The sequence below is a fragment of the Arachis duranensis genome, chromosome 10 (assembly GCF_000817695.3).
Source record: "Arachis duranensis cultivar V14167 chromosome 10, aradu.V14167.gnm2.J7QH, whole genome shotgun sequence".
NCBI classification, from domain to species: Eukaryota; Viridiplantae; Streptophyta; class Magnoliopsida; order Fabales; family Fabaceae; genus Arachis; species Arachis duranensis.
In genome coordinates, this window is record NC_029781.3 from 10,443,527 (window position 1) to 10,459,184 (window position 15,658).

Sequence of the window (15,658 nt, forward strand, 5' to 3'; positions counted from 1 at the left end):
GAATAAGAAGCAGAGGCCAATGACATAGAAGTTTTTCGATCCACTCAACAAAGAAAAATACCATCATGACACTCAAATTATATTTTGACAAACCATGATGCATATTGTCTTATGACAGAAGATGGAGAGACAACAACTTTTATGGAGGCTATGCACAATCCAGATGCTTTTATGTGGATGACAGCAATGCAAGAAGAAATCAAGGCATTACATAGGAACCATACTTGAAAACTTGTTGCATTTCCTGCAGGTCGAAAAACCATTAATAACAAATGGGTTTACAAGATTAAGCGAGATAGTAATGATCAGGTGGAATGATATCATGCAAGATTGATTGTCAAAGGATATGCTTAGAAAGAAGGTGTTGACTTCAATGAAATATTTTTTCCAGTAGTAAGACTATCTATTATTAGAGTAGTTTTAGCTATGTGTACTGCATTTGATTTATATCTAGAGCAATTAGATGTAAAGACTATTTTTCTTCATGAGAAATTTGAAGAGATATATATGCTCTAACCAGAGGTTTTGAAGAACAAGAAAAAGAAAACCTAGTTTACAAGTTAACTAAATCTCTGTATAGTCTAAAGCAAGTACCAAGGTGTTGGTACAAGAAATTTGATTCTTTCATTATTATCCTTAGATATAACAGACTTACTTCAGATCATTGTACCTATTACAAGAGGTGTGGTGATAATGATTTCATCATTCTACTGTTGTATGTGGATGTCATGTTGGTGGTAGGCCCCAACAAAGATCAAATCCAAGAATTGAAGGCATGGTTGACTAGAGAGTTTGATATGAAAGATTTGGGACCAGCAAACAAGATTTTAGGGATGCAAATTCACCGAGACAAAATAGATAAGAAGATTTGGCTATCGCAAAAGAATTATTTGAAGAATATTTTGCAACACTTCAACATGCAAGAATGTAAGCCAATTTCAACCTCATTTTCTATGAAGCAGAGAGGATAAAAATGTCTCAAGTACCATATGCATAAGCAGCGGGAAGCCTTATGTATGCCATGATTTGTACAAGGCCAGATATTTCTCAAGCAGTTATAGTGGTAAGTCAATTTATGGCAGATCCAAGTAAAAAGTATTGAAATGCTGTTAAGAAGATCCTGAGATACATCAAAGAGACTTCGAATGTTGCATTATATTTTGGAGGATCGGAATTCATTGTCAATGGATACGTTGATTCAGACTTTGCAGGTCATCTTGTAAACGAAGATCTACTATAGGATATGTATTCATACTTGCAGGAGGATCTGTGAGCTGACTATCTAAGTTACAGACCGTTATATCTCTATCTACTACAGAAGTTGAATATATGGCAGCTATATAAGTATGCAAGGAAGCTATTTAGATCCAAAGGTTAATGGAGGAACTCGGCCATAAACAGTAAAAGATTCTTGTGTATTGTGACAGTCAGATCACCTTGCACATTGAAACGAATCTTGGTCTTTAATTCGAGAACAAAACACATTAGAGTACAATATTACTTTGTTCGAGAATTAGTAGAGGAAAGAAGTGTTGATATGCAGAAGACTTATACTAAAGATAACCTAGTAGATGCTATGACAAAACCAATCAACATTGAAAAAATTTGAATGGTGTAGATCCTCATATGGCCTATTGAATTAATGAGCAACATGAATTTTGAAAATTTACAAAAATTAGTTTTAAGTGAGAGATTGTGAAAATTAGTAAAATTAATTTTTGAAAATAAAAATAAACAAAATAAAAGGAGAAAAACACTCCTTGTTATTAGCGAGAAGTTTTTTGTGGTTTAGAAAAATAAGAATTATCTACTTTATAATACGTATAGTTCGTATTAGAGAGACTCACCTATAAATTGAGTTTTTCTTAATTAATTTCAATAAAAATCATCCAACAAGAATAATAGTAACATTGAGTTACATAGAGAGTTTTTTCTTTGAGAGGTTTTCTCCTATATTTAGAGAGAAGTGTATTCTTCTTTTGTTAAAAGAGAGTGTTATTGACATTGTAACCTCCTTCTGATAGAAAAAAATTGTAATACTCAAAAAAAGTTATTTTTGACAAATTTTAAATTTTTTTTATCGCTATATTTTATTGCATCATTTATTTGGTACCTAATACACCACCCTGCCATCACCAACATCATTGTAAGGAAGAAGAAGAGCTGAGGGAGGAGCAACAGCAGCTACTGCTGGCACGATTCTGCTCTTCAATCCACCATCATCATCTTTATCTAAAAATTTCATTTTAACCCTTAAAACCAAGTATGATTTATGTGTTAATTGATGAATCATTAAATGCATGTGCTAGAATAATTATTTTATGATTTATTGTTGTTTGTATGTGTGGTTTATGGACTAATATTGCTTGATGAGTTACTGATATTCATGACTTTGGCTAGAATAAGAATTTTGTAGAGTTTGTAAACCAAGAATGCTTTATATTTGAGATTAGTTAGTTGTTATTTCTGAATTGAGGTTAAGGGCAATTATATATATGTGTATTTGTTGATATGTGAGTACTACTAATGCATGAATTATATGAAGGTGGTAGGTGATAGTGGCTATTACATACTACTAACAAGTGATGCTTGAGGTTGTTAGTGAGAGAAAAAAAAATAATGAAAAGGTAGCTTAGTATGACAAGTGTAGATATTATGTTGGTTAGGGAATATCTTATATCAGAGTTAGTTATGCATTTTTTTATGGCTATACATGGCTGCATCTTCAGTTTTTGTAAATTGAGATTTTTCAGTAATGTAATATTCATCTTTCTCTCATTTTAAACTTGCATAGAAAAACCCCATTTCTTACTAAAAAATCTGTAGCTCAAAACATATTTCATCATGGTGCGGTGAGCATGGAGGAGCTGCGAAAATTGCTAAGCAAGAATTGTGAACTTTGCTCCTTCCTTCTGCTACATCCATGGTAGATTGAGAAGTGGGAGTGGAAGATCCAAAAGATTCACAACTTTATGAGATTGATGAATCAACTTGCCAACCTTCAAATACAATTAGAGAGATCAATACTAAACCCGATTTAGGACCATAAGTCTCTTTTACCTCCATCCGAATGAAAAAGCACAGGTTTATAACTTACTCAAACTCTTTTTATGACTCAAAATTATCATTCATGGAAGAGATTAATTTGGCTATCCATCAAATCGAGAAACAAGTTGGTTTTCATTGATGAAACATTTTCAAAACCTGAAAAAGCTAACTTGACCTATGAAGCATGGGACAAATGTAACACCTTTGTGCTATCATGGTTGCACTTTTTCCTAAGCATGGAGATTCTGCAGAGTAGTCTGTGGTGTAACATGGCCTCGGAGCTCTGGAATCATCTCAAGTACAAATTCTATGAAATTGATTTATTTCAGATAGCTAACCTTTAAGATGACATGTTCGCGATGAAGCAGGGAGATTTATCCATAAGTGCATATTTCACCAAGTTTAAGGGAATTTGGAAAGAAGAGTTCTGACCAATCCTAGTCTATGCTTGTGGAGCATCATGCTCGTATGGACTCAAGATCATAAGAGGATATAGAGACCAAGAAGATGTTGGTAGAATTCTGAGAGATTGAACGAGCGGTACACAATAGTAAAATTGTAGATTATCTTGATGGTGTTGCTACCCAGTGTGAATTCCATATAGTTTTTGTTTTTGCAACAAGAAAGACAATGAACCAACTTGGATAAAAGTGAAGAAAAGGAGATGATTAGTGTTGTCAATATTAGAGGTATTGGTAATAAAAATAATTGAAGGTTTGGTATTGGCCTTTAATGCAAATTCTGGTATCACAAATCGTGGTGGTAGAGACGGAGGATGACATAGAAAAGTTTAAACATGTGAAGATGAAATTGGATAATTTGTTCCAAATCAAGGATGTAGGCAAACTAAAATGTTTCTTCGGCATGATTCGTTAGATTCAAAACTAGCTAGGACACTTATGAATTATTCGGTTCATCTCTCAAAGTCATAAGGAACATTATTGAATGACGCTAAGCCATACAAAAGACTCATGGAAAGGTTGATATACCTTACTAATACCAAATACCAGACATGGCATAAGCTTTGCTTTTAGCATGTTAAGTCAACTTTTGAATTGTACCACTAATGAACATTTCAAAGCAGCCTAGCATATGTTGAAGTACTTGAAACATGCTCCTAGAAAAGGATCAAAGTTCAAATATTATTTCTTTCTTGAAAACTTTTTGATGTCATAGAAAAGCAAAAAATAAATAATAGTTTCTTGATATTTTCAGAGGCAGAGTATCGAGTAATAACTCTTGCAACTTGTAAAAAAATTTGCTTATGTACATATTTAATGACTTTAAATTGAATTATCAGGTCTTATGATACTATTTTGTGACAACCAATCTGATTTTATATTACGGTTAACCCAGTGTTTCACGAAAGGACGAAATACATCAAGATTGACCACCACAAAGTTAGAGAGAAGGTCCAAAATGATTCCCTAAAGCTCACGCATATTTTATCAAGAGAACAATTTACTGATGTCCTTACCAAGACACTGTCACTAAGGACGAATCTACTTATTAATTTATGGGGCAAGTGTCCCACTAACATTTTGAAAAAATATACTAAAGTATATGTACAAATATATATGTGCCCATTGAAAAATTATATTTATTCCTACATTTAAAAAAAATACTACTTATTAAATTTTGTGTCAAAATATTTTAAGAATTTTATTAACCTATAGCATAAGGGTATATTTAAAAACACCATAAAAAAAAGGTTTGACAAAAAGTTATTGAAAATTTATTTTTTTAATTTTACATTTTTAACATATTAAATATATTAAAAATTTAAAAGTTTTATTATACTCTTAATATATTTTCTTAGAGTACAAGTTAGCTAATTCTTTTATTTTATATTAATCTTTAGAATTAAATTTTGATACATTGTTAGGATAAAATAAATTTTTACGTGCATTTAATTACGTAATATCATGTCATAAAAAAATTTATCCTTTACACTAATTGTGTGTAGGGGTGGAAGTGAGTCAAGCAAATTCATGAGCCAGCTTAAGCTCGACTCTTTAATAGTTCGATAAGCTGAACTCGTGAGCTGGTGAGTCGAGCTTGAACTTGGATTTGACCTCATAAATTAAATGAGTTGAGCTTGAGTTTGGATAAGTTCAGCTCATTAGCTCGTTAATTTTGATGTAGGGCATAAATAAAAAATTTATAATTGATAGATAGATCATATATTAAATTTATTTTTTAAATATTTTTTAATATATATAAGTTATAATTTATTGATATAGAATTATAGATTATGTTCCTACTATTTGAGCCAGTTCGTGAGGTCGAGCCAGTTCGTGAGCTTTTGTTGAGCCGAGATTGACTTACGAAATAGGCTTGATTGTTAATAAGTCGAGTCGTGAGACAAGCTTAATTTTCGTGAGTCGAGCTTGAGCTTGGTCTAGTTCAACTCAGCTCAGCTCGGCTCACTTCCAACCCTAATTGTGTGAATGATCATCCAAAAAAATGACATTATTAAACAACCATATAAAATATTTTACACTGTCAATATATCAAAATTAAACTCTAATTTATATCTAAAAGTATAAAATAAAAATATATATTAAATTAAATTAATAAAAACAAAACATTACGTTAGTATTATAAATTCATAAATTTATTTAGTTAAAGTTTATATTCTTGAGTTTTTTTTACTCAACTTTATTATTATATTTATTTAATTTGTAAAAAATAAAATTAATAATTACGTTATTACTTATTAATATACCAATATTGATAATGAATAAATAAAATATTATTTAATATTCAATATTTCCGTGTGGTTTATTTTTTTATACTTTGATATGCTTATATGATTTTTTTTTTTGTTATTTTTATGTACTACATGTTTGTCTCCATGACTTAACATTTATGGATCTATTACTGAGGCACAAGATCTTTTTAAAAAGATATGTAGTAAGTTAGAAATGTATAATTTGTACACTCTTAGATTAAGAATGGATATTGATATATGAATACTACTAATACATAAATTATATAAAAGTGTCAAGTGACAGATAATAGCCACTAATGTATGAATTATATAAAAGTGGCAGGTGATAGTTACTATTGCATGACACTAGTAGGTGATGTTTGAAGTTGTTAGTAAGAGAGAAAAATATTTTTTTTATTTAAATATATAAAAAAATAATTATTTCTCTAAATGAGCATTGCCCAAAAATTTGTTCGGAATGCTCATAATCATTTCGCATGAAATACCCACTGAGATGGATTTATGCTGCAATTCACATACAACATCTAAGAATTGGCAATTCATGTTTGTTGTGCACGAAATAGGTGAAGTATGAGAGCATAACATAGAGCAAGAGCATATGGGAGAGGAATATAATAAAAATAGAAAGAGAGAATAGATGTAGTATGAGCCCTAACTTCCAAAGGAAGAAACTTTATCTTAAAGCAAAAACTGATAAGGAAACAACATTAGAAAAGGAAGAAGGAGAAAAAAAAATTATATGTTATATGTTAAATTATATTAGATCAGATCCAATATGTTTTTTTTTTAATACTAGAACAAGAATAATAATAGATATTCAATGAAATTCAATTTATAATTTATAATTTTATAACTTAAAATTTTAATCTTGGTTTATTATTCAAATAAACTTAAAAATTTATTAATATTTTTTGATATTAGTGTTTTTTAATTTTTTTTGTATTCTAACTCTTTAATTAATAGGTACAATTAAATAAAATACTTAGTTTGTTATGCAAAAGTTATTTAAAATTATTATATGATTCAATAATTACTAGAATTTAAATTTTAAATATATTCTAAAATTTAAATTTTAAAGATTTAATACCACAAATACAATTACATAACAATTTTAAATTTTTAATAGCTTTTGTATGACAAACAACATATTTTATTTAACCTTTTCTATTAATTAAGGAGTTAGAATTAAAAAAAAATAAAAAAACTAATAAATCGTAAAATCTTTAAAGATGATCTAAACTATGTGTTATATATTGTTGTGGGTATTTACAAAATATGAATGACGTTTTCTCATTTTATAATTAAAATAATATTTTTTTTACAAAACATTAGTGACATTTTGTCGTTTTAATACAAAACGTCATATTAAAACGTCAATGACATTTTCTCATTTTATAATTAAAAAAATATTTTATAAAAAATATTTTTTTTACAAAACGTCAATAGGTAAAATATCAAAATGGCCAAATATTATCCTATTTCACACTAAAATTATCCATATTTAAAAATTTTAGCCAGGTTGAAGATAATGAAAGAATAAAAATAATTTAAGTATTTTGTGTAATTTTTTAAAAGAGTTTAAAGATTTGGTATTTTTGTCAAAGGAAATTATCTTTGACGGCAGAACGCTAGTTTTTTTTATGGATAATTTCGTCAACGTTATGTTTAGGGCAAAATACTAAAATAAGCTAAGAGGAGGAAATTTGTACGCAAATCCGCCAAATTAAAATCTGGTTCATGAATCAACCAATGCATGTTTATACGTAGTTCGAATCAACTAGATTCGAACTCGATCTACACATAATTCGAATCATGTTGCTTCGAATTATACACAAAACTCACACACACTAATTCGAATCAATTTGATTCGAATTACACACATACAATAATTCGAATCAGGTTGATTCGAATTACATCCTAATTATTAAAAAAATAATAATTTAAAATTAAAAATATATATTTTATTTCATGCATTAAAAAAAAGCTAACAAAATATTTAATTACAAGATTTCTTTAAAATATTAATGAGCTATCAATTTAAATTCCATACGATACTCTTTTGTCCATTTTTAATAGCTCATGAATATTTTTAATAAATTTTTTTAAATTATATGGTGAGATATTACATGATTCGAATTACGCATGGGAAGTTCAATCACTCTGATTCGAATCATATGGTGAGCAATTCGAATTCTATACAATACTCTTCTGCCCATTCTTGATAGCTCATGAATATTTTTTAATAAATTTATTTTAATTATACCACAAAAAAATATTTTATTCTATGCAAAATAATTTAAAAAATGACTTAAAAGATGTTTGGAGTACTATAAAAATTTGTAATGACTTAGGACATTAAAAAAATACTCTACATACTCGATAATAATTTAGAAATTAAAGAAAATATATTTTTATCATATATTTACCTAAATCACTAGAATATTACAAACTTTTATAATACTCATAACATTTTTAAGCCATTTTTTTAAATTATTTTGTATAGAATAAAATATATATTTTAATTATTTTGGATGGAATAAAATATTTTTTTTAATTTCTAAATTATTATTAACTATGTAGAGTATTTTATTTAAAATTTGTATACATGCATATATTTACCTAAGTCATTAGAACATTACAAATTTTTATAGTACTCCTAATATTTTTTAAGCCATTTTTTAAATTATTTTGAATAAAATAAAATATTTTTTTGTGGCATAACTCAAATAAATTTATTAAAAAATATTCATGAGCTATCAAGAATGGACAGAAGAGTATTGTATAGAATTCGAATTGCTCACCATATAATTCGAATCAGAGTGATTGAACTTCCCATGCGTAATTCGAATCATGTAATATCTCACCATATAATTTAAAAAATTTTATTAAAAAATATTCATGAGCTATTAAAAATTGACAAAAGAGTATCGTATGGAATTTAAATTGATAGCTCATTAATATTTTAAAGAAATCTTGTAATTAAATATTTTGTTAGCTTTTTTTTAATGCATGAAATAAAATATATATTTTTTTAATTTTAAATTATTATTTTTTTAATAAATTATTTTTTTTAATAATTAGGATTCGAATTATTGTATGTGTGTAATTCGAATCAGGTTGATTCGAATTAGTGTGTGTGAGTTTTGTGTATAATTCGAATCAACATAATTCGAATTATGTGTAGATCAAATTCGAATCTAGTTAATTCGAACTACATATAAACATGCATTGGTTGATTCATGAACCAGATTTTGATTTGACAGATTTGCGTGAAAATTTTCTCCCTTTGACTTATTTTAGTGTTTTGCCCTTATGTTTATGGATAATTTTGTCAACGTTATGAATATTCGTATATAAAAATGGTTGTTTTTCCCTCCTTTAATATACCTTTCACTTTAGTATTAAAAGTAGATGATAAAAAATAAGAAAATAAAAAATTTGCTTTTTTAAATTATAAAAAAAAGTATACAAGAAAATGTATAAAAGAAGTGGTACAACATTATTTCTCTTTATTTATAGACAAGGGGGTAAGTTCCATCCTTTCTACAGTTTTTTGGCTCAAAATTGCAAATACGGTATTTTATGTACAAGAAGTAACCTACCCATCAACATTCACAACAATTCTTTACATCTCTCTCCCTCTCTCAAAACAACAAGGAACCCATCCATGAATCTATAATTCTATGGTTTACTGTTTCAAAACAACACTTGTTTCTGAGTTCCTTTTTATGACCAACTTTTATCATGCAACAGAACAAATTAGCAAGTAAATAACTAGTAAAGCCTTATCCTGGTTTGGATTGTGCTCCGGCAAATGGGGCAGAATTCGAGGTTTACACCGCATTCGCAACAAGTCTGTGATGAGAGCAAATGCAGGAGAAGAGGAAAGAAAAATGTATTAATATATGTTGGTACTTTCTGTAGAGTCTTAGATTCAAGATTATTTGGCAATATATAATTTTAAAGGTAAATCACATTGACCTCCTTTAGAATTAATTGATATTACACAATGCACCCCTTGATTTTGTCATGCCTACACTGACATCTTTATGTTAATAACTTATATGGGAGATTAGGATCTAGAATTTAAAATAAACAAAATTTAAAAAGAAAAATTGACTAATGTTGGCTGAAAAAAGTTGGTTTCCTAGCATTATTTTTTATGAAAATATCAGGGTACAGAGCGTTATATAACTTCAAATATTTCAGGGGAGGTATAATGTTACAACTGGAGATAAGGCTATTATATTAAATTGGTTACCTGATGCCCGCAACCAAAAGCCATATCCTTTGCATTGGTGAGACAAATTGGACAAACCTGCAATTAACCATGTCATGTGTAAAATCTACTATGCAAAGTGACCAAATAATCATGAATCAAATGATGACATAAAGTGAGGAGCTAAGCTGTATGGCACGTTTGAAAAACATGATCTTAGTACCTTGTTATCATATAGAGGACTTGAAGATTGTTCTGCGTTAACTCTATTATCATAGCCAGTATGCATAGGCGTATTCTGCTGAAAACTGTCCGGCCGATAAGATCTCGTGCTAAGGCTAGATGGATTCCTTTCATAAAGAGGTGGGGGTAGAGGAACCCTGTCTGGTGAATGTCCCCTCCTTGAACTATTTTTGCAAATGTAGATATAGGGATTTCAGAGTCAGGTATCACACCAGTAAAACAAAATATATAAATACGATGTTTTCATATATTGCATTTACCCTAAGATGCCAAGTTCCAGGGTTGCCTTATATTGAGAAGGTATCTCCATCAAAGCTGCCAGAGCAAAGTCTGCCTCTCTTTTGGTCGGATCCGCACTCCTCGACATTATTTCGGTAAAATTCACAAACTGCATTCAGGCTCCACAAGTTAGAATATGATAATTCAGTATTACTGCAAGATATGGCAAGTCAAGAAAACTGAATGAATTATTACACCAAACCTGAAAATTGTCGAATGATCTAGTAGGGATGTTATCATCGAATTCCCTCATCATATCCCAAGGTCCATCTCCAACTCCGACCAAAACTATTGAGAGTGGATACTCGCTGCCAATTTCAAAATGAATTAAAGATTGCAAAATAGTGGAACAGATCCTCTAAATTGGAAAATTGATAGGATAATTTAGTAATATATTCTTTCTTCGGGGAAAGGAACCTCCTTGAGTTAACATTAATCAAAGCTTTACTGGCGGAATAACATTTTTTCCTCCGTTTTATTCATTCAAAATGTTTACATTAATTTTGTTTTTGGCAAACCTTCTACTCCTAAGACACCTCAGCTACTCCCATGACACCCAATACTATATTTATGATATTCTTCTAATTATTCATGTCCATTTCTCTATGTCAAGTGTGAATTTTCACCTTTGGTTACATGCTTTTGTCGGACCCATAATAGGACTAGGACCCACCTTATCAATCAGCAGTACTCAACAGGAGAAAGAACTAAATTTATTTATATATTTATTTATTTTAAAAACTAAATAAAATAAATAAACTTACCTGGCTTTTACAATGGCATCTATTGTCTTCTGTTCTTGTGGACTCAAGTGTCCATGCTTGGTGTCAATACTTCTGGTCACCTGTCACAATAGGCTAGTGTTTTTGAGAACGTGCAAAAACAAGAAATATCTACAAGACAATCAAATCATTTAGAGAAGCCTTGTAAATCCATATCGATCATAGTTGACGTTTGCAATCTTATCATATTTTGTCACATGCAAATTCAAAGTACTTAAAATTGAAACTACTCAATAGTATGAAATATGAATTGAAGATTAACCTGTCCATCTGCAATTATCAGCAAGACATGATACTGGCCACCACTTTGCTCAACAATAGTTATCGCCATCTCGATAATTGGGGCAAATGAAGTAGGACCTGCCACATGTGTCCAATGAGTTACAATGAACCTCATATAAAAAGTTCATATTAAGATTATTGGTGGAAGCTAAACCTGCAAGTTTGAGGCGCGGAACAATTTGTCTGTATCGTGCCAAAACTTCCTCAAATCCATTGCAGAACCTCTCGTCTGAATGGAAACTAAATACATCTTGATCATGCGTCGATGCTGACCCAAAAAAATTAAATAAAAAAGATAAAAATCAAACATTATCAGGCTTGCAATATGAAAACATGAACTTCATTGGAAAACCATTAGATTAACATTTGGCATTACCATCTCCAAATCCATAACAAGGAATCAAGTTATCTTCGTCGAAAACGGATAAAGTTTTCCCGATAATCGAGATAGCTTGTTCATAGGGATTATAACCATTTCCAATGTGATGCAAACATTTTCGATTGAATGACCGCTTCCCTGATTTTTGAAGGGAATTAAATAGTTAGCTAGCATTGAAATCAACAAAAATTAGGGGGAAAAATAAAAATAAAAAAAAGAAAAACAAAACAAAAAAAACAAAAACTTAATCATCAAATATGAGTTAAGTATTAGAACCTGTCCACTCATTGCTCTTTGTGAAATCAATGCCAACAATGAGATTAGAAGATTCCAGGCCAGCATTTGCAAGAGCAGCAGTAACCTGTTTTCGATTAGGTTATCATCTGACAAATTAATGTCTATTTTATTTTATCTCCAGCGTTATAAAAAAGTCACAAATTTTTTATCGAAAAATAGAATAGACTACTTTCATAAACAAAAATATTGTGTAACTGCAGATATCTTTTGACGTTAAGAATAGCAACCTAATCAATATAGAATTTTTTAAAAGGATGAATTGCACAATTAGCTGGGGTCATTTTCTTTGGTTCACAACCGGGATATTCACCATCAAACAAGGTGATTAATCCTTTGCTAGCTTGTAGGCACCTTGATGCATGCATGAAACAACTGGTGCAGAGTTTTAACATTTTTTCATGTTCAAGGTGAGGATCGAACTCTCGATACTTTGTTTAGAGAGGATGATCCTCTTCCGCTCAATCACACTCCCGGGAAAGAAGAAAAAGAAAGTAAAGTCAATTCAAGAAGCTGGCTTCATCCACGTAACTGAATCTAACATTACAGCACACATGGACTAGTTTACTAGAAACAGGGGATTTGCTCCAGTAAATTATTTACTCACTGTAATATTGTAATAATTCTAATGCACTTCCCCATGAAAATATAGAAAAAACAGGGATAAAGTAAGAGATATTTCATCGTTCCAATAATAAGTTAATAATTATATGGAACTAAAAATATATATTCCCACTGTCACTCTAGTTTCAGACAGAAAAGTTCACATCTTTTTTTTCAATTGGATTGAAATAAATAAATTGGTTTCCTTTCTTTTTCTTAGATTATATTTATCCCTTTTTGTTGTCAGACCAGAAAAATATATGGATAGCATTCACACTATCATGGAACAAACTTCAATTTCATAAGTCAAATTACAGAAACAGTTTCTTAGGCCACGTTGTAATAAAACAACAACAGGTCAAATGATAATGACAATCAAAATCCAGGTTGATTCAAATAATTGCTCAGAAGCAATCAAATCACAAGAACACTGTCCATGCAATGATCTAAAACCAGTATAAACCATGAGTTTAACCCCTCAGAAAACACTAACAATTATTATTTTTCATTTGAGGTTGAAATTGCGAATTTACTCTAAGTAAACAAAAAAGTTACCTCATCATGTGAACGGTAATCATCATTAATCCTTGAATATCTCCTATCAAGCTTTCTCTTTGGTTGTGAAGAAGCATAGTCATAATATGGAGCTGATGCATGGTGGTGTTGAGGTGTTTGATATGGACTCTGATTAGGGTACCCTCCATAGTTATCCCATGAAGATGAAGAACCACCACCACCACCATATGATGAAGAAACATGTCTCCGATCACCACCAACACACTCTCTTGAACTCTTCCCTCCCATGACTGACTCCTTCAGAATAAACCCCAAGAAGCACAAAATTGCAAACAATGCTGTCAAAATCTCCAGCTGCAAATTTTTTTTTTTTTACAGAAATCAAAATCACAAACATGCATGAAATTATTATCATTATTATGAATCATTGATTATATAAAAGAAGGAACCAAATCTAGAATGATAATAAGGACAAAATCTCACGACTTTGACTAGTAGCAGAACTGACTGAGCAATCAATAGGTTTTCCAAATTGCGAAATGTGTTTTGCAAAGCCCTAAAATTTGGAAAGGGAAACACAACACCAAAGCCAAATTGTAAACTGTAGGCCTTATATTGGAAGTGATTATGACTTGTTCAAAGGAAAACGACCAATTATACCAGCATTCATTTTTTTTTTTTTAATTTCAAATGTATACTCGTCGTATTAGATATTTTGATGAAAGTTCGTGTTAATTATATACCTCCGGATTCATGAGCTCTTCAACAAGAATTTGAGGGGGAATAAAAAAGAAAGAAAAGGATTTGTGAGAGAGAAAGAAGGTGCAGTTAGAAGAAACCCAGCAAGGTCAAGTCAACTGCTGATAAAAGAAAACCTTCCATTTCATCCTTTTCTTTCTACTTCATAAGAGGTTTCAATTTTAAAACAACTCGGATAGGTAGGTAGACAAAAAATTATGAACAACCTAAATAATGGACTGTATTTTCGGTCCACAAAAAGTGAAGAAAAAAATCGACAATTATAAATTATTCTCTAAAAAATTTTTTAGTTTTTTTTATATTAATTATAAATTATTAATTATAAATTACAAAAATTAATATTAATTAATTAAAAATTTGAATTAATTTACTTTTTTTTAATTTGTTATTATATACATTGTTTTTCTATATTTTCTTATTTTCAATTGTTGAAATGTGCAATTTGCTTTCTCAAATTTTTTATTACTTGCTTTTTTGAAATGAGTAAATTGATTTTTGAATTTATAAATTGTGAATGTTCATCTATTTCTAAGATTGTTTTTATTTTTGAAACTGAGACTAAAATTTAGATTAAATATTGTATTTGATGATTAAAATATTTTATACTAAATATAATATAAATGTTTAATTTAATTATTACTTTTTAAATTTTCTTTCAAACACAACTTAATTTAACTGTTATTAACACAATACTATTATAAAGTATTATAGACCTAATATTTTCACGGTAAGATGATGAGACTAAAATTTTAGTTTAATCAAATTGATGTTTTAAATTGGTTAATTAAACTCATTTTAATTTTTACAGCAATATAAAATTAATTAACTAATTTAAGTCATTTATTTGATTCTATTGTACCAAATCACTCTATCGTTAGAGATATTATATTGATACTTTAATGTTTTTGTTAGCATTGTGTATGTTAATACAGTTGAATTAAAAACGAATAAAAATACATATTTTATAAAATCAGAAACTAATTTGGTCATTTTTAAAAGTTAGAAATTATTTGAACGAACATTAAAAATTTCAAAATCAAATTAGACATTACTTTTTTTAAAATTTGTCAAAGATATGATATAAAAATATTTGGTGAAAAAATCAACTATTAAATAAATAATATTAATAATTATTTTTAATTAATATCAATTAACTTTTTTTAGATTATTTTATGTATTTTAAATGATAGACATTAAATTATAAACTCTCAATTTTAATATTTTAAATTATAAATTCTAATTAAAGTTTNACCACGGAAACAAGAAACAAAATCAATGTTTTATTAAGTATCGTTGGATAACATATATGAAATTGACACGAAATGTCCTTTGGTTTACTTATATTTATTTAATCAATTAAATTGGTATATTCTTTTTTCATGGCTCCTTCCAAGTAATACAGGTGGTAATATTTTAGTGTACACATAACCAGTAGTCACACACACCCAGTTGACAATTAAACACCACGCCCACAATGCGAAACTCCCTAGAATAAACATTCATATTAAAAGTCTCAACAA

General features: G+C 29.2%; 1 protein-coding gene across 4 annotated transcripts; it reads right to left on the minus strand.

The window, feature by feature from the left end:
- Positions 1-9,271: 9,271 nt before the first annotated feature.
- On the minus strand, positions 9,272-14,302 carry LOC107469139 (E3 ubiquitin-protein ligase RGLG5). 4 transcript variants are annotated; one of them, XM_016088518.3, is made up of 12 exons: positions 14,123-14,302; positions 13,419-13,733; positions 12,243-12,327; positions 11,964-12,104; positions 11,742-11,855; positions 11,568-11,665; positions 11,288-11,367; positions 10,726-10,831; positions 10,505-10,632; positions 10,225-10,408; positions 10,044-10,100; positions 9,272-9,637 (listed from the first exon to the last, which is right to left on the minus strand). In XM_016088518.3, exons 1-12 carry the CDS (start codon positions 14,132-14,134, stop codon positions 9,557-9,559), a joined length of 1,401 nt encoding a protein of 466 aa, XP_015944004.1. In that variant the 5' UTR covers positions 14,135-14,302; the 3' UTR covers positions 9,272-9,556. The 4 variants fall into 4 exon arrangements, with proteins under 4 accessions (XP_015944004.1, XP_052111803.1, XP_020989313.1 ...); XM_052255843.1 differs by having other exon boundaries at positions 13,419-13,676; positions 14,123-14,301; XM_021133654.2 differs by lacking the exon at positions 14,123-14,302 and adding an exon at positions 13,863-14,024.
- Positions 14,303-15,658: the final 1,356 nt, after the last annotated feature.

Excerpts from the sequence above, each read along its gene's own strand:
- LOC107469139 (XM_016088518.3), bottom strand. Across the intron at positions 12,328-13,418 it reads ATTACCGTTCACATGATGAG|GTTACTGCTGCTCTTGCAAA; the intron begins GTAACTTTTTTG and ends AATCGAAAACAG. Across the intron at positions 9,638-10,043 it reads CTTTTGGTTGCGGGCATCAG|ACTTGTTGCGAATGCGGTGT; the intron begins GTAACCAATTTA and ends CTCTCATCACAG.